The sequence below is a fragment of the Manis javanica genome, chromosome 10 (genome assembly GCF_040802235.1).
Source record: "Manis javanica isolate MJ-LG chromosome 10, MJ_LKY, whole genome shotgun sequence".
NCBI lineage: Eukaryota > Metazoa > Chordata > Mammalia > Pholidota > Manidae > Manis > Manis javanica.
Genome location: NC_133165.1, coordinates 58210315 through 58229613, shown reverse-complemented (window position 1 = coordinate 58229613; position 19299 = coordinate 58210315). Strand labels below are relative to the sequence as shown.

Below are 19299 nucleotides of genomic sequence, written 5' to 3'. Positions count from 1 at the left end.
TAGTGTGGTGACAAATGGCAACTACACTTACTGTGGTGTTTTGTAATGTATATAAATATAAAATCACTATATCCTACATCTGAAACTGTAATATGTCAACAGTACTTCAATTAAATAAAATGCAACTGTTAAAAAAAAATGGAGGAGAGGAGAACACATATGTGAAGACAACTGTGTAAGTCAGGAGAGGTTAGGTTATGCTGCAGTAACAAATATCTCCCAAATGTCATTATCTAATAAATAACATCTATTTCTTGTTCACAATATATGTTCAAATAGGTCAGCAAGAGGCCATTGGTCTTACTTTGGGGCCCAGGCTGGTAGAGGGTCTCTCACAACATGAACCTGTATTATCACCACAGCAGAGAGAAAGGGAGGGGAATCGTGCACCAGGCTTTCCAGCTTCCTTCCTTTCACATTTCACAGGCCAAAGCAAGTCACATGGTAGTGCTTAATGTCAGAATGCCTTCAAGGGCAGAACCAGGGATACTGACAAGTAGCAGTAATGAATACACAGAGACCATAACCTGTGGTCGAACTTTCTTGCAAATCACTTCATTCATTCAACAAATATTGAGGATGCAGCACCATGCCAGGGAGTTACTGTCAGCTTTGAGACTGCCGTGGTAAGGCTGAGTCCTGCCCTCAGCGAGTTTGCAGTGTAGCAGGGTAGACTAGCATATATGGGTGAACAGTAAGATAATTCAGAATAAAAAAGAACATGGTGATGCATACAGTGCTATTTTGGACAGGTAGGCTGGGAAGACCTCCCCAGGAGATGACATAGGACCTGAGAACCAAGGGTGATGAGAATTCAGAGATGCAAGCATTTGTCTAAGTGGGAACTTGAGGCAAGGATCAGCTGGGAGTGTTTGAGGAAGGGAGGAGGGCCTGGGCAGCAGGTTCCTGCTAGTCACTGGGGTCCGGGAGGCCGGCAGGAATCAGGGCCACGTGAGGCTAGGGGCCACAGTTGGGCTGTATTTTAGCCTGAGTCCATGGGGAGCTGTTGATGTTTTAGGCACAGGGATGATATAATCTGATTGCATTTTTAAAGTGCTGTTTGCTTGGATAGAATACCACAGCATGAATGAATTATTCATATGCACAATGTAAGGCTGAGTCTCAAAAAGATTATGCTGAGCAAAAAAAGCCAGGTACAACTAGTGCGGGTTGTGCAATTTGATTCACCTGATGCCCAGGAACAGGCAAGCTAATCTACGGAGGCAGAAATCGGAAAGCAGGAACCTAGCAGCTTGCAGGTGGGAATGAACTGCAGAGAGGAAGGAACTTTCTGGGAGAGAGGAAATAGCCTCTATCTTGTTTTGAGAGGTGTAATATACACTTGTTACATAGTGTACAGTCCACACACATATATATGACATAGACATTTACACACCTATTATATATAATTTATGTGTATACACAAATGCTGTTAACCCTGGAACAACACAGGGGTTCAGGGTGCCAATCCCTTGCGCAGTTAAAAGCCTGCAGGTAACTACTGACTCCCTCACATCTTAATTACTAATAGCCTACTGTTGATTTGAAAGCCTTACAACATAAACGATCAGTTTACACATTTTTTAATGCTATATGCATTGTCTACTGTATTACAAAAAGTAACTAGAGAAAAGAGAATGTTTCTTTAAATTGTTGCAATTCTCCAAAAGGATGTTCCAAAATAGTTATTGAACATAACCTGTACGTATTGGACTTGTGCAGTTCGAACCCATGTTGTTCAAGGGCCAACTGCGTTTTTATGGTGTATGTAAGGATATCTACATGTCAAGTGTGTGTATGTGTAACACAGATGCACCCCATCCTGTGGTTCAGGTTTGCAGCCACCTGGGCAGAGTGTTTAAAGATAGATGAGCCTGAGTAGACCAATACGCCGTCACCATTCACAGCGCCGCTGCGGGGTGGAGGTGGGGATTGCCCGGGCATGAGCTTGGATGCCATGATAAATAAGACGGGATCAGAGCCTTATTCTCCAGGCAGGTACAGTGTAGGACCCAGGTCCAGTCAGCGTCCTCTTGGCCAGCTTTTCAGAGAAATTGCTGGAGGAAGTAGATAATTGTGCCTTTTAAACAGGAAAGATAAAGAGCCAATGAGGGAGAGTGATTATTCATTCACTTAACAAATATCTCCTGAGTGTCTACTGTGTTCTAGCAATGAGGATGCTGTGGTACATAAAACCAACATGTTTCCCTTCCTACTACAGCTTAATTTATCACTGGCCACTGCCAGTATAAGGAAGTAAACTTATAAATATCACGGTATTGATATATGCTATAGGGATGGATTATGAGAGACTGATGGGGAAGGAGGGATGGTAGGCCAGGAAGTAGAGAGTGACCTCTCTTGGGAAGTGATGTTCAAGTTGGACCCGAAGAATGAGTGAGCCAAGCAGAGAAGGCAGAAGAGCAATCTAACTTTGGGGAGAGGGGAGGCCCAGCATGTGCAAAGGGCCTGGGGTAGGTGAGGACTTGATATACTCAAGTCATGGGAAGAACAGAAAGGTGGGTACAAGAGGAATCAGGGAAGAGAAAAGCAGAAGGTGTACCTGGCTTGAGCAGAGGTATGGAGCACTGAGGGTAGAAGGGAAATGGGGAGCACACACCAGACAGTATTAATCTGTCTCAGAACACTGATCACAGTTTTGTAGTGTCCCTGGAATGCAAATACAGACTTTGGAGGTTCCAGGCCCAGCTTTCAGTCCTGGCCTCAGCCCTCACCAGCTGGGTGCCTTGGGCAAGTCCTCTAACCTGCCTGATCACAAGGATTCTGCCCTCAGAGATGTGGAGGGATTTGAAGATATGAATGTAAAGCACACAGCATGTGCCTGGTATGGAGAGATTGTTCCATGAGGAACCTGTTATCCTTGTCACCTGAGGCGAGGCTCAACCCGCTTTCTGAAGAGCAGGGGTGGGGGCAGAGGGTGCCAGTCACCTGGGCACTAGAATCCTGACATCAGTGGCTGCTGACCCTGAAACTCCAGTGACCTGTGACCCCTGCCCCTCCATCTCATGCTGGGAGCCAGCAGAGCTAAGCGGCTTCCCTGCCACGCCCGACAGTGTCTGGGCTCTCCCGGCTTTGGCCTTGACGTTCCTGTCATGCTCTGTCATGCCACACCTGAAGCCGGTCCTCCTCCCTACCCGCCGTCCTTCCTATCCTCCATCCCATCCATCCCGAGAGTATGTACTGGACACCTGCTCTTTGTCAGCCACCGGCACCTGTCTGCTCAACTTGGGCTTCCAGCGTGCCCCTGGCACCTGCTTGCTCCTGAGCCCTTCCCCGACTGGCCGCCCAAGTTCGGGCCCCAAAGGCTGTCTTCCCCTGCTGCAGGTGGGTGCAGGTGGAGGGCTGAGGTATCACCTGTGACCACATGTGCAAGAAGTCTTTAATCCAGAGCCTTGCAATGGCAGTTCAGGGTGTGTTGGGAGCCTGACCCCACACAGCACACGAGTCCTCATTGGCCCGACTTCCTGGGTGGGAGTCCAGCTCCATCCCTCGCAGCTTAATTTTTCTGGACTTGATTCCCTATGTGTGAACAGAGCCTCTACCCAGTGGGAAGGTGGGTTATTGCTGGGGTACAGGGACGTTTGGTATCAAGAAGAGCAGGGCTGGAATCCCAGATATCCTGCCTTCTAGCTGTGTGATCTTGGGCAAGGTACTTAAACCAACTGAGCCTTAACTTGTCCATCTATAAACTGGGCATTAGTGTGCCTGCCTCAGCTATTTGTTGGATGAATAAATGAAATAATCTATACATGATACTAAAAATGGTGTCTGGGATGTAGTGGACACTCAGATCTATTACACTTATTGGAGCCAGCTACATAAAAGTCAGGATCTTTTAAAACCTTGAAGACAATAAAACTGAGAGGAAAGTGAATAGTCTTTTCAAATCTGAAAGCAGACGTGGTTCTTGCTGAGTTTTTTTCCTACCTCAGATTGTGTGCACATGCTGTTCCCTCTGAATGCTGTTCCCTTCATTTTTATGAGACCAACTTCTACTTCCCCTTAGGGTCTCAGCTTAAATATTGCCATCTCAGAGGACCTTTTTCTGCCCTGCTGGCTTAAGTCCTCCCGTGTCCCACCATGTAAAGCAAGTGTGCTTTAGGAAAAAGTGTGTCTGCTCAATCCTGCTCAAATACCAGCCACCCAGTCACAGATGCTGGGGACCTCCCACCCAAGAAGCATGGCCTATGGGGCATCAAGGCAGCACTTGGCTTTGGGGTGCCTTTCACTTCTCAGCCTCATTTATCAGAGCTCAGGGTCAAGACCAAATAAGGTCTTCCCTCCAGTAACCCAGCATGACCCCATGAGGCCCCAATTTCTTGCAACAGACTGGCCCCTGGGCCTGAAGAACAGCTTGGAAACACACGAGGACCTCTGAGAGTGGCCCCGCCTGGGAGAGATGACCCACTGCCTTGCAGCACTTGCCTTTGGAGGAGAATGAAGGAGTCATAGACTCCCTTCACCCACGGGCCCTCTCCCCACTGGTCTGGGACATCCAAGTCCTTGATGCAAACAGTCATTGACTGTGCAACAGCGCCACTTCGGACCGTACCCTGAACCTCCCCGTGCCTCGGTGCTCTCCTCTGTGAGGTACAGACACTCCCAGCGCCTGCCTTAAGGCTCTTCATGTGCAGGGCTCAGCGCTGGCCTGGAATCCTCTGTGCCTGATTCCTCGGCTTCCCTCACTGCTGCTGGGACCTCTGCTGCCCAGGTTCTCCGGTGTGGTCCCCAGATCTGCAGAAGGGGCCATGCTGGGAGCTGGTCAGCAATGCACATTCTCAGGCCTCACTAACCCTCCAGGATCAGAAGCGGTGAGGGTGCGGCAGCCATCTGGGTTTTAACAAGCCTTCTGAGTGCAGACAGTGCGTGCTCAAGACCCCAGGGGTACGGAGATGAGAAGGGGTGCTTTTGAGCACTGCTCATGGGAGACCGGAGCAGAAGGCCAGATGCTGGCAGGACAGAGGGCATGAGGTCCTACAAGGCACTGTCACAGCGGCACCTGTCCACAGGGCCAGGAGTGGACCCTGGGGCTGGTGGCCTCTAGTCCTATTCTCACACTTATGGCAGTGCCCGACACAGCAGGTGGTATTTCTGGATCTCAGGCCCAGCTAGTGTCCTGGGGTTACAGTTTGTCAGGCCACTCTGTGACTTACACACTCAGAAACCTGTGCAAACAGGACTTGCATGGGCTGCGTCACCGTCCTTTCCCAGCACTCTGTGACTGCATACACACAACACGGAGTGACAGGCGCCGTGCTTGGAAAAAAGCAAAGGGGAGGAAACAGAACAGGAGGATGGGTAATGGAGAAGTCAGGACATTCACAGAATAACAATGTGAACTGAGCATAAGTTCCTTTTTTTTTTTTTCCTGGCAAAAGGCTGAGTTCCACATGCCTGCACAGTACCTTGGGGAGAGAGCTGGGAAAGGTGAGGCTCAGACGCGGCAACCCCTCCTCCCTCCCACTCCTGAGCATGTTGTGCTCCCACTTTTGGCTGTTATGTGCAGCCTTGGTCACGGTTCAACAACTCTGGGCGTCAGTTTCCCCTCATGGCTGTCAGACTCACAGGAGATAAAGCCCTTGAGGGCCTTAGCCCAGTGCCTGGCACACAGCAGGTGCTCAATATACAGGAATGATCATCATTAGCAGCCCGGGAGTCTGGACGTAATGGTCCCTGGGCCTCTGCCTGCCCCTGTGGACCACGGCAAGGAGCCAGGCCCATCTGGCGTGTCATTGGTCAGGGCGCACAGAGACCCTGCTTAATGCACAGCAAGACCTAACTCCCAGTTAACCTGCATGTGCATTTAAGAGACTCCTCAGAGCCCAAACCCCTCAAATAAAGATGTGAGACCTTTCCTGCCCCCCACTTTATCAGGGTGGCTATTTGGGGCTGTTCTCAGAGCAGGAAGTTTACTTAAATTTATGACCACACATGCCTAAAAGTAGTTAAATGTAAGGGGTATTAAAGAGGATATCTGTGGAAATGCTCCTGTGTCAGAGTTCACCAGGAAGCTTCTGTTTTTTCCAAGCACATCTATAAAGAAAGCTCTGTTGACATTATGATCAGGTGCCTCTTGTTAGGCAGTGTGGCAGTTACAAGCTTAAACTTCAGGTGGGAAATGAAAAGTTAAGTTCCCTGGAAAGAGTCCTTTTTCTGTATCACCGCTCTCACTGCTTACATCTGGCAAGCTTTTCTGCTGAATGCTTTGCTGGGAGCTAAGGACATATATGAGTCTATATATATGTGTGTGTGTATATATTTTTCTATTCTTGATGTCACATTTTATGGACCATTTTGTCTATATGCTTGGGAGAAATGTCTTTTCAAGTTCTTTGCCCTTTTTTGAATTGAGCTGTTTTTTGCTGTTGAATTCTATTTCTCTTTATTTTCTGGATATTAACCCTTTATCAGAATATGATCTGCAAATATTTCTCTCCATTCTGTGGGTTGCTGTTTTTACTCTATGTCATCTTTGGTGCCTACAATATTTTAAATTTTCATAAATCCAATTTGTCTGCTTTGCATTTGTTGCCTGTGCCTTTGGTGTCATATCCAAGAAATCATTGCCAAATCCACATGTCGTGTTTTTGCCCTATTTTCTTCTAAGAGTTTTATAGGTTTAGGACTTACATTTATGCCTTTGTTCCATTTCAAGTTAATGTTTGTACATGGTGTTACATAAGGGTTCAACTTCATTCCCCTTGCATGTGGGTAGCCAGTTCAGCACCATTTATTGAAAAGACCATCTTTTCCCCATTGAATGGTCTTGGCACCCTTGTCAAAAATCATGTGACCATATATGTGAGGTTTCACGACTGGTTCTTCAGCCTATTCTGTTTGTTTGTATGTCTGTCTTGATGCCAGTACCACACTGTTTTGTAGTCAAATTTGAAATCAGGAGGGATGAGAAGTGTGACTTGTAAATGTTCTTCTTTTTCAAGATTGCTTTAGCTACTCAGTTTCCCTGAGATTCCACATGAATTTTAGGATGGGCTTTTCTATGTCTGCAAAAAAAAAGGTCATTAGGATTTTGACAGAGATTGCATTGAATAGGTAAATTGCTTTGAGTAGTATTAATATCTTAAAAACACCAAGTCTTATAATCCATGGATATGGTATGTCTTTCTGTTATTTTGTAGTTTTCATTGTATAAGTCTTTTACCTCTTTGGTTAATTTGTAAGTATCTTATTATTGTTGCTTTTGTAACTTATTATTGTTGCTTTATGAATTGTTTTCATAATTTATCTTTCAGATTGTTTATTGTTAGTATAGAAATGCAACTGATTTTTGTGTGTTGACTTGTTTTCCTACTTTGTTGAAATAATTTACTAACTCTAACAACTTTTTTATGGGGAATTTTTGGGGTTTTTATTATGTGGAGGTTATTTTCTTCTATTTCTAGTTTGTTGAGTATTTTTATCATGAAAAAGTGTTGAATTTTGTCAAATGCTTTTTCTGCATCTATTGAAATGATTAAATTGGTTTTTTTAATCTTCATTTTGTTGATGTGGCATATTACATTGATTTTCATATGTTGAACCATTCTTACATTTCAGGAATAAGTCCCACTTGGTCATGGTATACAATCCTTTTAATATGCTGATGTATTGTTTGCTAGTATTTTGTTGATAATTTTTGTGTCAATGTTCGTCAGGGATATGGGTCTGTAGTTTTCTTGTAGTGTCTTTGTCTGGCTTTGTATCAGGGCCATGCTGGCCTCATAGAATGAGTTAGGAAGTATTCCCTCCTTTTCAAATTTGGGAAAATTAAGAGAACACTCTGTACTAGTTCCTTAAATGTTTGACAGAATTCACCAGTGAAGCCATCAGGTACAAGCCTTTCCTTTGTGAGAGGAGTTTTGATTAACAATTCAATCTCCTTACTAGTTATAGGTCAAAGATTTTCTTTGATTCAGTCAAGTTTTGTGTTTCTAGGAATTTGTACATTTTATCTAGGTTGTACAACTTGTTGGCATACAATTGTTCATAGCGATCTTATCCTCTTTATTTCTGTAGAATCAGTAATATTCCCATTTTTCATTTCTGATTTTAGTAATTTGAGTTTTTTCTCATTTTTTAATATATCTAGGGGGCTTGTTAATTCTTCCCAAAGCACCAACTTTTGGTTTCATTAAATTTCTCTTGCTTTTCTATTCTCTTTTGTTTATCTCTGATATAATCTATATTAATTTATTCTTTCTAACTTTGGGTTTATTTAGTCTGTTCTTTTCCTAGCTCCTTAAGATGTAAAATCAGGTTGTTGATTTTAGATCTTTGTAGTTTTTTTAATGTTAGCATTTATAGGTATCAATTTCCCCTGTAGACTGCTTCAGCTATGTTCCATGAATTTTATATGGTTTCATTTTCATTCATCTGAAATATTTTCCAATTTCCCTTGTGATTTCTTCTTTGATCCACTGGTTGTTTAAGAGTATGTTTAATTTCCACAGATTTGTTTCTCACTTCATCCTGTGTGGTCAGAAAAGGTAATTTTATATGACATTTGTTTAAAAATCTGTCTAGACTTGTGGCCTAACATGTGGTCTGTCCTGGGGAATGTCCTTCTTGCACTTGGGGAATATGTGTATGCTGGTGCTGTCAGGTAGTATGTTCTGTGTATGTCTGTTAGATCCAATTGTTTTATTGTGTTCAAGTCCATTTCCCTAATATCTTCTGTCTCATAATTGAGGAGGGGTATTGAAGTCATTAGCTATTGTAGAACTATCTTTCAATTCTGTCAGTTTTGCTTCCTATATTTCAACAGTCTTTCATTAGGTACGTAAGTATTTATATTGTTAAATATTGCTATATTGAACATTTTATTAATATATAATGTCTTTGTTCCTTGTAACTTTTTAATTTAAATTCTATTTTGTCTGATACTAGTATAGCCACTCCTGCTGTCCTTTGGCTACTATTAGCATGGAATACTTTTTGCATGTCTTTGGATATCAAGTGATTGTCTTGTCGCAGCACATTGCTGGATCATGTGTTTTCGTCCATTCTGCCAGTCTCTATTTGGACTGGAGACTTTAATCCATTTATGTTTAAGGTAATTACTGGTAAGGAGGGACTTCTGTTATTTGCTGTGTGTTTTCTGTATGTCTTGCAGCTTCTTCCTCCTATGTGTTGCCTTCCTATCTTGTTTTATGTTTAGTTGGTTTTTTTGGTAGTGAAATGTTTAAATTCCTTTTCCATTTCCTTTTGTGTATATTCTAGAGCTATTTTCTTCATGGTTACATTTAATATCCTAAAAGTGTAACACTAATTTGAACTGGTACTAGCTTAACTTCAGTAACATATAAAAACTTCTCTCCAGCTCTGTCCCCGCTCCCTTACGTGGTTACAAAATTGTACCTTTATATATCACATGCCCCTAAACACAAACTAATAATCCTTTGAAATGCATTAGTCTCTTACATTATTTGAAAAAAAAAAAAAGATGGACGTATGAAACAAAGTTCTACCAGTACCGGCATTTAGACCAGCTTCTTCATAATTGGGCTTGACTAGGGCTGGGTTTTCGCCAAGCAAGTAAGACAGGCAAGAGGATTGATGTCTGGAAGGGAGCGATGATCATCCCGTTCTGTGGCACCAGTGCTGGGCAGGAGGGCACTTGCCAAGAATATGTAAAGAGGATGGGGTTTAAAAAATGACAGATTGCAGGCCTTGAAAAATGTTTAGAGGTTTTGCTATGAGGGCACTAAAGTGTGTGCTGGGCGGGCAGAAGTGGGTCAGAACAGAAAACCTGAAGTCAAAGTTCGAGACTCACAGGTGAAACGTCCCAGGGGTCGGGGGCAGGGAGGCTCAGATGGAGCCGCAGGGTGGCAGCTGGAGCTGGTGGGAAGAGGCCAGTGAGCTGGGTGCTAGTCACCAGTGAGGAAAAGCAGCTCAGGGGTCAATCGGTGAGGCCAAGTCTAGATGTAGATGTGTTACAGGTAGGGGGCATGAGTTTCAAGGGAACTGATGTTTTTGTAGAGGCAAAGTGGTTTGAAATAGGGAAACTGAGAACTAAGAATGTGGATTGAGGGACAGTAACAACAACAAAACCCCAGCTCCTGCTTGGGGGAGCTCAAGGGAATACTGTGCCTGGGCAGCCGGGAGCTGAGACTTTGAGGAGAGGTTGAGGATGTCGGGAAGTTTTTTCAGTACATACTGGAAGTGAGGGAGGGAGACTGGGACAGATTTGAGTGTGGCCAAGACAACCCAGGCTGTGGGCACAACAGAGAGAGTACCCCAATATTCTTCTCTACCTCGGAGCTGGGGGGCCTCGGGCCAGCACTCAGTCTGTGCTGTTTTCTCATATGTTCAAATGCAGAATAAGGTACCTACTTCATTGGGTTGGCCTAAGGTGGAAGTAAAGTGCGGGCTGCAGTGCTGTCCACATGTGTGCCCTCAGAAACCAGCGTTTCCTACTCCTTGTCTCACCTCCTCAGCTCGGCCGTGGCCTTCCCCCAGCCCTGGGCTCGGGGGGCTGCGGTGCCACCCTGACAAGGCCTGGTCACAGTCTGCCGGGGGTGCGAGAGCATGAGTTCCACATGCCGGCCTCAGGCCTGGGCTCTTACCATCCCGAGAGTGGTATCACTACTCAGTTACCACACTTAGATTAAAAAGGGCAAGAGCCCTGCTATGTGATAAGGACTTTTAAGCCAATGTGAATTTTTTTAGTGGGGAGATAGTATAGCACTTTTCTCATCTTTCAGGTCACAGCTTAAATGTGACCTCTGCCAAGAACCCCTTAGCCTAGCCCTACAGCTCTCAACCGGGGACCATCCCTGAGGGGACATGTGATCATGTCTGGAGAAATTTCTGGTTGTCACAACTGTTACGTGTTCTACTGGCATCTAGTGGGTGGAGGCCACAGATGCTGCAAACATCTACAGGGCACAGAATGACAAAGCCCCAAATGTCAGCAGAGCCGAGGGCCAGACACCCTGGCTTGGACTGTTTAATGGAGCTCCTGGGCCCTGTCAATCTTTCTCCAAGCCCTGCTATTCCTTTGTGACACTTACTGCAGTCTGTAATTATCTAGATGGATGACTTAAAAAAAAAATCTCTTTATTGTCCATCTGTCTCACCTGGAATGTAAGTCCCAGATGGCAGTGGTTTCTCCTGTCTTTTTACTGCTGCATACCAGGTGCCTAGCATGATGCCTGGTGTATAGTAGGTGCCCAATAACTATTTCTTGGTAAATGAGTAGGTATCTGTAATGAGTGTAGTTATTTTTTTTTCCTGTATGGAACTTGGATTTCACAACTCCAGTGTACACAGATCTAGTAACTCAAAAGTGGGGATTTTATTCCATTTCAAGCCAAATAAAATTGACAGCCCAGTCAAACCCTGCTGTTCAGGGTAGCATGTGAAATGGTGAATGGCCTTTCTGGAAGTTTTACCAACATGTATACTGAAAGTTCACCTCATCCCCAAGTGCTCAAAAAGAACCGAGACAAAGCCCACAGACTGAATATCTAATTTATAAAATGTCACCATTTTTATTTTGTCATTGCAAAGAGGTGTTTCTCAACCAGATTGTAACAAAATTAGCCCGCTTATTCCAAAAGAAAATTTTAATACAAGAGATTTTAGAAAATTAAACACATTTGTTTAAAAATTCTATTGTGTAAACCTTAACATAAGAGGGTAGTTAAGATAACACTACATGTTTCAGAGGGAATCTGCAGCCTTCCAGGCCTCGTTTACAGACAGACAATAGTCTAGACTCTAGAAATGTTGTCTTTTTTACCTCCTGACAGGCGGCTCACTGGGACCCAGGGGTGGGTGACTCTGGCCGGGCAGAGGCCCCCATGCTGGGATTACCATGGCCCCTGCATTCAACAGACTCCCTCCTGCAGTTACGCAAAGTGTTCTATGAAATGGCTCTGCCAGGGAGGGTAAAGCAAAGGCTGCAGAGGTAAAGACATTCTTTTTAGGAGGAATCTGGATAATAAAAGATCCTAATTAGCTCCACCGTCCCCTTGTTCCTGGAAATGCATGTTCTCCGGGTTCTTACCTGGAGTGGCTACAAAAGTACAGTCAGCCATTTTGTACCCTTCCGTGGCCTCAGTCCCAGTTTCTGCAAGGGCAGCCCCGGCATGGCCCATGTTGATGGGAAGGATCGCCAGTGAAAGAGTGGCCTCTCCCCTTGCAGTTTGTGAAGGGAGGAGCTGACCCGACAAGAGGCTGCGGTGTGGGCAGGTCTGCTGGAGGCCGTCCAACGGTGATGGGCAAACGGTCACATGCCGGGGAGAACTGAGCCAGGCCCCAGGCCACTCGTGTGCCCTCCCAGTGGGATGCTCCTCTGTGCTCTCGGCTCAGCCAGCTTTTAGAGAAATCGGATGTTTCTTACTTGTCTAGAGAAAGTGATTGGGTAGGTGAGGAAGCCCATTCAATGCATTATGACTTAGAGACAAAGCCAGGGCCCCCTGGCACACGTCAGAGCTGCCCGTCAGGCCTGGTACGGACAGTTGCAGTGCAGACTGCCCAGTGAGCCTCAGGAGCGGCTCCTGGGGGGCTGCTCAGAGCAGGGAGCCTGCCAGCGCTCCACCCGCATGCCTATTGATCCAGGAGCTGAAGTTTTATTTTAGAAACGTAGTCAAGACCACATGTTACATGAAAATGAACTTTTTGGCACAGAAATGTTAGATAAAATATACAGTGCTACGGTTGTGCAAAATTAGCACAGAAGCCAGCCTGAACAGCAAATATTTAATGTTAGCTTTAATGAAACAATGCACAATATTTTGGAAAATGATCGTTGCCAAAGACCTTGCTTGTGAGCAGACGGCTGCCTGCTAAGGCCCTGCCTGCAGGCCAGGGAGAGGACCCGGCATGTGTGGCACTGTCCCCAGTGAGACACCGAGGCAACACTGTCAGTTAGTGCCTCTGGGGCTGGAACTTGAGCCTGATGTGTGCCCTGTCTAGGGTGCCCCCTGGCCAGTCCACCAGCCCTGGGCAGGGGCCGGCGGCCCTTGGCAGAGTTCTTCTCAGGCAGGTCCATGGCCATGCGCTTCCCCAGCCCCAGGCCGAAAATCCAGCCTGCGCTCTGCCATCAGTTACGTGGGAGGCCAGGTGCCCTCGGGGTGGAGCGCCTCACCGTGTGCGGGGCTGGGGCTTGTCCAGACGAGCTGGCTGAGGAGTGAAGGAAGGATCCTGGCAGCGATGGGTCAGGAGGGTGCCTGCTGGGACCCCGGAGGACAGGGCCTGGCCTCCACGCAAGGGGCGAGCTGGTGTCTCCGGGTGGCACCCGTGTGAAGACGAGCAAACCTGGGGGAGGCTGAGGCCTGGAGCTGGGGGCTCAGGTGGCCACACTGTCCCGAGGAGGCCACAGAGCCCTGGTCCTGGGTGCTGGGGACTCAGCAGTGCTGCTCCTGATGCGCGGCACGGAGACGGGCCTTGCTATCTCCAGACCTTGGGCTTCGATTTTCTGCCCCCGGGGCCTGTTGCCTCCTGGCATTAGCTACTGTTGGGTTATCAATTCTGTGGATGTAACAACAGCTTGGACCCCTGTCTTTTAAGGCACAGCACAACTTGCCACTGTTGTAAAATTTCAGCCATTGTGATAAACTCTCAGCTGGAGAGCAGAGTCAAGAGCTGTAATTAGACCTTGTCCACAAACCCTTGCCTCCTGCTAAGCCTTCTGAGATGGTATGGTGTCTTTACAGCTCAATCAGCGGCTGGCCTCTGCAACCAGGGAGCCTGCATGTGCCGGTGGGTGGGGGGCCTGGCTGCAGAGTGAGGCAGGGCTGTTCGAAGCACCGCGCTGCGCTGTGATTGCCGTCATGGCGGGAGCGGCACGTGCCTGGGGATGATTCTCAGGAGCCAGAGCCCGACTTTCAGGGTGACTGGTGGGAGCGTGGCTGAGCAGGCCCGCTCCTGGGGCCGCGGTTGCTTCTGGGCTAGGCTTCCAGTGGCCTGGGACCTCCCTTCCCACAAACTTTGCTCTTTTAAGGACACACCTCTGCTCAGCCCTACTCTTCCTGGGTTTTGTTTCCTCTGGGGGCAAAGAAGGAAGAAACGAGATGAGGGCAGAGACAGCCCGTGCCGAGGGTGGGATGGGCCCCATCCCTGCTAAAGCAGTCAAGAAGGAGGCAGCTGTCTTCGTGGAGAAGGCCCAGAATGGGCCATCCTCCCAGGTGTGGCCCTTGAGGACTGAGGCTCCCTAGGGTGGCAGGCCTCTTTGGTCTCTCTCTGCACAGGGAGGGCTTCCTTTCTCAGTGCCCACTTAGAAGGCCCCACAGAATCTTCTTGTGGGATCAGGAGGCAGAAGCAAATTGAACTGGTTCTTTCTGCAGGGCTGGCTTTCCCTCCAATGGGTTGAGAGGGGCTCAGTACATGTTTTGGAGGGAGAAGGACAGCCAGTCCTCTGAACTGGATCTGGAGGAAGGGCAACAATGACATCCCCGGGGTGACATTTTGTGCACCAGCTCTCAGCCTGGGCTGGGGTGTTTGATTCCCTTTCTCTAGCAACCACCATCTCGTGGTGCATCTCCCGGTGCTGGAGAGCAGGGCAGTATTCCGAGCAGCTAGATGGACTAAATCATTGCAGGACATTCCATGTGATTCCAAAGTTAAGGCTTTGGGGAGCTGCTGTATTGTGCATGTCATGTGCATGTCTGAGCTCGTGTGTCTGTTGACGTGCACCTGCTCCCAGGGTTTCCACAGGGTCATAGGCGAGCCAGTGGCTCCCAGGTGGTCTCTAGGGGCACGCCCTTACCGCTCACCTTTTGGGAGAGCAGGGCATGTTCTAAATCATTAATTAAAGCTTTGAGAACTGGGCAGGCAGAGTCTCTCCTTTTTCCTTACAGGCTGAGTGTGTAACTGCTTCCCATGGCTTAGCATCTGTCTATTGTAGCCCTGGGCACCTTTATTTCCCTTTGTTTTTTTTAACTCTATGTGCAGAATATGAAAGCAGGTTCCTGGTGGGGTGTCTGGAGAAGGCGAGGTCAGATCCGCACTCAGGATGGGTGTTCCATTCACTGTCTAATACAAACAGAATGAGTCGCGGGTGCAGGCTCCGTGGCCAGATGGGCAGTGCTGGGACTGGCTGGCAGCCGGCGTCAGGGACTGACTTCAGAACAACGGATGTGGAGTAGACCAAACTCAGGGGGCAGGAGCTGGGGAGCCTGAGGGTCTAGACAGCCCCTGATTATTTCTTCTCAGGAGGCTCTATGTTCAAAGCAGCCCGGTTGTACCGTGGGGCTTGGCATTGCAAACAAAGTACGTGTGTGGCAGACACTGTGGCAACAAGAGAGAAGCCACGTTGCGCTTCTAGGACACGGCGTCTCTCAGGTCCTCTACACCCCGAGCTGATGGTACGCCCCCAGCCACACATATGCCTGCTTCCACCCACAGAGAGCAGCAGGCTCGTTTTGCTCACCGGGCACGGCTCGCAGGGCCCACCGGCCCCTCAGTTGCTCAGGCCTACTCCGTTCCTCTGAAGGGCTGTGTGTAAATGCTTGCAGTTTCACTTCAGTGCTCGGAGTAAGTTTCCTTCTGGTTGCTGGGGGAGCAGACAGCATGAACCCTCCAGGTGCTTCTTTCCATCGTTTCTACTATCTAAGAAATGCCCAGTGCTCTCCCAGGTCGCTCACCACGTTTTCAGCCAGTGAGTTGACACAGGTCCAAGCAGCACACAGTCCCCCACTGGCCGTCTTTCACCCATAGGTCAAACTGGCTCTCACATAGTCTGTTTTACACACTTCTATCTAGTTTCTTAATATTCTCCCCAGAAAATGCGAGCCCTCATGACTGTAGTCAGCAGCTGAGGACGGCTCTGCCCAGGGCGGAGACAAATCCATGATTCTGGGTGTTGAAACTGGCCATATGGCTCTGGTTTTGCAAGGCGATCTGATGTGGGAGTGTTGAAGTGGGAACCTGGGGTGGCTGCTGTCCCCGCATGCCCATGGGCCTGCTCCCACTGAGCATGTGGGGGCCCAAGGGTGCATTGTGAATGTGTCTTTAGGGGACAATCATGACCTGTTCAGAGTGGATCCTGCCCAAGTTCACAGAGTGCCACACTGAGCTCCACTGAGCCCTGGAGCTGGGTCAGAAAGCCAGAGTGCCTCCAGAACCTTCTGCAGTAGTTCCCGGATTCCTGGACAGTGCAGGGCTCCCATGTGGGGTTGCTGTTGATGGCTGAGGTCCCACCAAGCCTGACAAAGTACACATGGGCCTAGGGAGCCTCGGGTTTCCTACCTGAGCTACATAGGGGGATGTGTTCCAAGACCCACAGTTCAGCATCACGATGGTACCTCTGCAAGGAGGCCTCTGGCATGTCTCCTGGAGCAGTGATGCCACGTTGGCCACTGCAGGATACTAGGGTGTCTAATGGCTACCAACAGAGAGTAGAAAGGAGAGGAACAAGACCCCCTCCCCCAAGCCCACATGTCCATGGGCTGAAGCAGGCAATTTTATTAAAAAGAAAAAAAAACTTAACAGTCATTCTAAGTCCCACAGGGAAAGAGTGAAGCAGTTGTTTCTGAATGGCCCTTATGGCCAAATGAAACATTAGAGAGTGCTGCTAGGCTGGGGGGCTCTGAACCCACCTGGCGCCCACCCCGCTGCTGGCTCCTGGCCTGGAGGAAGGGGAACAGACGCCCTTGCCACCCAGGCAGACGCTGGGGGAGCAGTGCCTGTGTGTCCAAGTCTGTCGAGGGAGGAGCCACCTTGCCCTCCGAGGCTGACCAGTCTAATCAGCGTGTCATGTGATCAGCAGGAAGGGTGTGCCCGCCAGGGTTCGCCAGGTGGACCTGGTTGTCATTTGAAGGTGTAAGGGTCCACCTGCCATGGCCAGGTCAGATGCAGAGTGGCCAGGGTGAAGGCAGCTGGCACAGCACATAGGGCCCGAGTCTGGGATCCTGTTAAGGTCAGAGGTCGCCGCTCTGGGGCTCCACGTTGCGCGTCTCCCTGGGGTGACCTCGGGACAGCTTGGGGAAGCGGGGAGCTGCTCTGGGCTGGCTGTTCTTGTTCAGTGGTTCTCCAGGAGGGGTGATGTCCCTGTGAGATAGAGCAGGGGAGAAACTCATTAAGCCAGGGGTTCCAGCTACAAATGACCACAGGTAGGGCGAAGAGCTCGGAGGGAATGCGGGGATGGCAGGAGTGGTCACGGGGGACTTGGACCCCCAGCTCTGACTGGCCAGTGCAGTATGGAGAAATAGGGAACCCATATTAGGTAAATTTTCTTTTCCCAAAGCACCCAAGCATGGCTGTGGGTCAGGCTGGCTTGTGGAGCCCCACTAACTCTGGACCTGACCTTAAGGCTATAAAGAATGTGGTAGTCAGTGCTTGCTTCTCCAATTCATTGATCTTCCAGCAAAGGCACCTTTCAAAGAAAAGAAGATGCTTTGCAGAACACTGCATTTAGAGTCATAAAAGATGCATAGCAGAAAAAGAAAAAAAGTGGTTTCTTGTGGAATAATTGGGATGGATGCCACTTAGAAGGATGCCCTTCACAGTGCTGCATGAAGGCTGAACACACGGAGCAGCTCCCAAGTCCAGCTGAGGGGCTGGTGATGAGGCTGCAGGGCCGCTACACGCCGGGACAGTGGGGCGGTAGTGGATGGCGGCATGCTCTCACCGGGAAAGGCCCTACTAGGATTAGAATGTGGGATAAAGCAAGTAAGGACAGCATGCCTGCCACATACAGAAGAGGCCGGGCACGTTGGTTCGTTCAGTCAATTCCATGAGTCTTGAGCACCCTGTGGACCAAGCCCTGTTCTCCATCCTGGGGATACAACTGTAAGCAAACCAAATTCTCCAGGCCCAGTGGACAGAATCCACAGGAGAGCCAGTCTTATCCATTAGAGATTAAGGGCACCTGTGCAGCCTCGGCCTTCCTGAGAGGCCAGCCTGAGGCTGCTGCTTGCAGGATGGCAAGGAGTGCCGGAGAGGGGCAGCCTGGGTGCAGGTCAGGGCGAGCAATGCTAGGCAGCAGGGCTGTGGCTGTGAGCATGAGGCGGAGAACTTTGTCTTACTTCTCACGGCTACTGTAACAAATTTCCACACACTTAGTGGCCTAACACCACACATGTATGTTTGGGCGGAGTAAAGTCAAGGTGTGGGCCTGCTGGAGGCTCCGCGGGAGAAAACATTCCCTGGGCTGGCCGCCCCTGCCTCCCTCTTCCGACCTTCCCTTTGTGTCATCCTCAATTGTCACACCTGCAGAGTCCCCTCTGCCACATAGGGGGACATAGGTTCAGGGCAGTGGGGCGTGGACATTTTGGGGGTCATCATTCTAACACAGACGGAGATGTGAATAGGAAATAGAATCAATAATACTTGGTAAAGATATGAGAAAAACCACCTATAATATCACCATGGTATAAAATGTTTTTTAAAAAATGAACCTATGATTAAAGCTCATTCTTGTGACCTGAGTGTCCCTATGGCTACAGGCTCCAGACCAGGGGCTTTCTGGGCGTAAGCCCTGAGGCTTGGGGAGGATGCCCAGCGCAATCCCGATGAGTCAAGGAATGAGTGACAGTCAAACAGAAATGGCCCCTGGCCAGTGGTCCCTGCAGGGTCCCGTGAAATCGCCTAATTCCATCCAACTTCTTAGGGGTGGCTGTTTCCAATGATCTGATTTTCACACCGCTTCAGGGACACAGCCTCCATGCTCAGTGACATGCCCCTTGAGTTTGGGAGGGCGTCTCAGTAAGGTAGAATGAAAAATCCACCCAACTGTTACCTTCTCCTTTGGGAGCTGGGTGTGCTTTGCCTTCTGTGCGTGGAGAAAAAGAAGCACTTGACTTTGAATGAAGTGGGGCCGCTCGGGGCATTTCTGCAGCCAGTCCAGCCACTTTGTCACGCACGGTCTTCCTTCAGAATGCCATGTGGCACCAGCCCAAAGCCAACATGTCCCTTTCTTCTTCGACACCTGCGTTACCCTACCCAAGCCTTGTTATCGCTGAATGTCTCTGAGAGGATGGGTAGAAGGTGATGGAAGGAATCTTTGCTTAGATATAAATGTCATTTTGAGCCACCCCCTCCTTCTACACTGTGTAGGATCCAGCGTCCAGCCGGCTGCCCCTAAGCCTGTGGCTGCTGCCACCACTGGGCAAGGCCAGGATGAGCCCTGCCTGTAACGTCCAGAACCTGTCGGCCCAGGCAGTAGGTGGCTCTTGGGTGGGAGAGTTACAAGGCACTGGGCCCAGAACACTGTACCCTGTGTTTTTCAGCAAATGACACTGACTTTGTGGGGAGGCAGTCTAGGGCTGTTGGGGGTCAGGGCAGGGTGCCGTGGCCCTGCCATCAGCAGGCTGTGTGCTGCACTGTTTTGCA

At 48.6% G+C, this 19299-nt stretch overlaps 1 protein-coding gene across 3 annotated transcripts in view; it reads right to left on the bottom strand.

The window, feature by feature from the left end:
• Positions 1–11488: 11488 nt before the first annotated feature.
• Positions 11489–19299, bottom strand: part of LOC108401178 (sorting nexin-29) — a 585108-nt gene continuing 577297 nt past the window's right edge. For all 3 annotated transcript variants that reach the window (XM_073215554.1, XM_073215556.1, XM_073215553.1), the window contains one exon: positions 11489–17016. In XM_073215554.1, the coding sequence (XP_073071655.1) occupies positions 16887–17016 (130 nt within the window). In that variant the 3' untranslated portion in view covers positions 11489–16886. The remainder of the gene's footprint in view (positions 17017–19299) is intronic.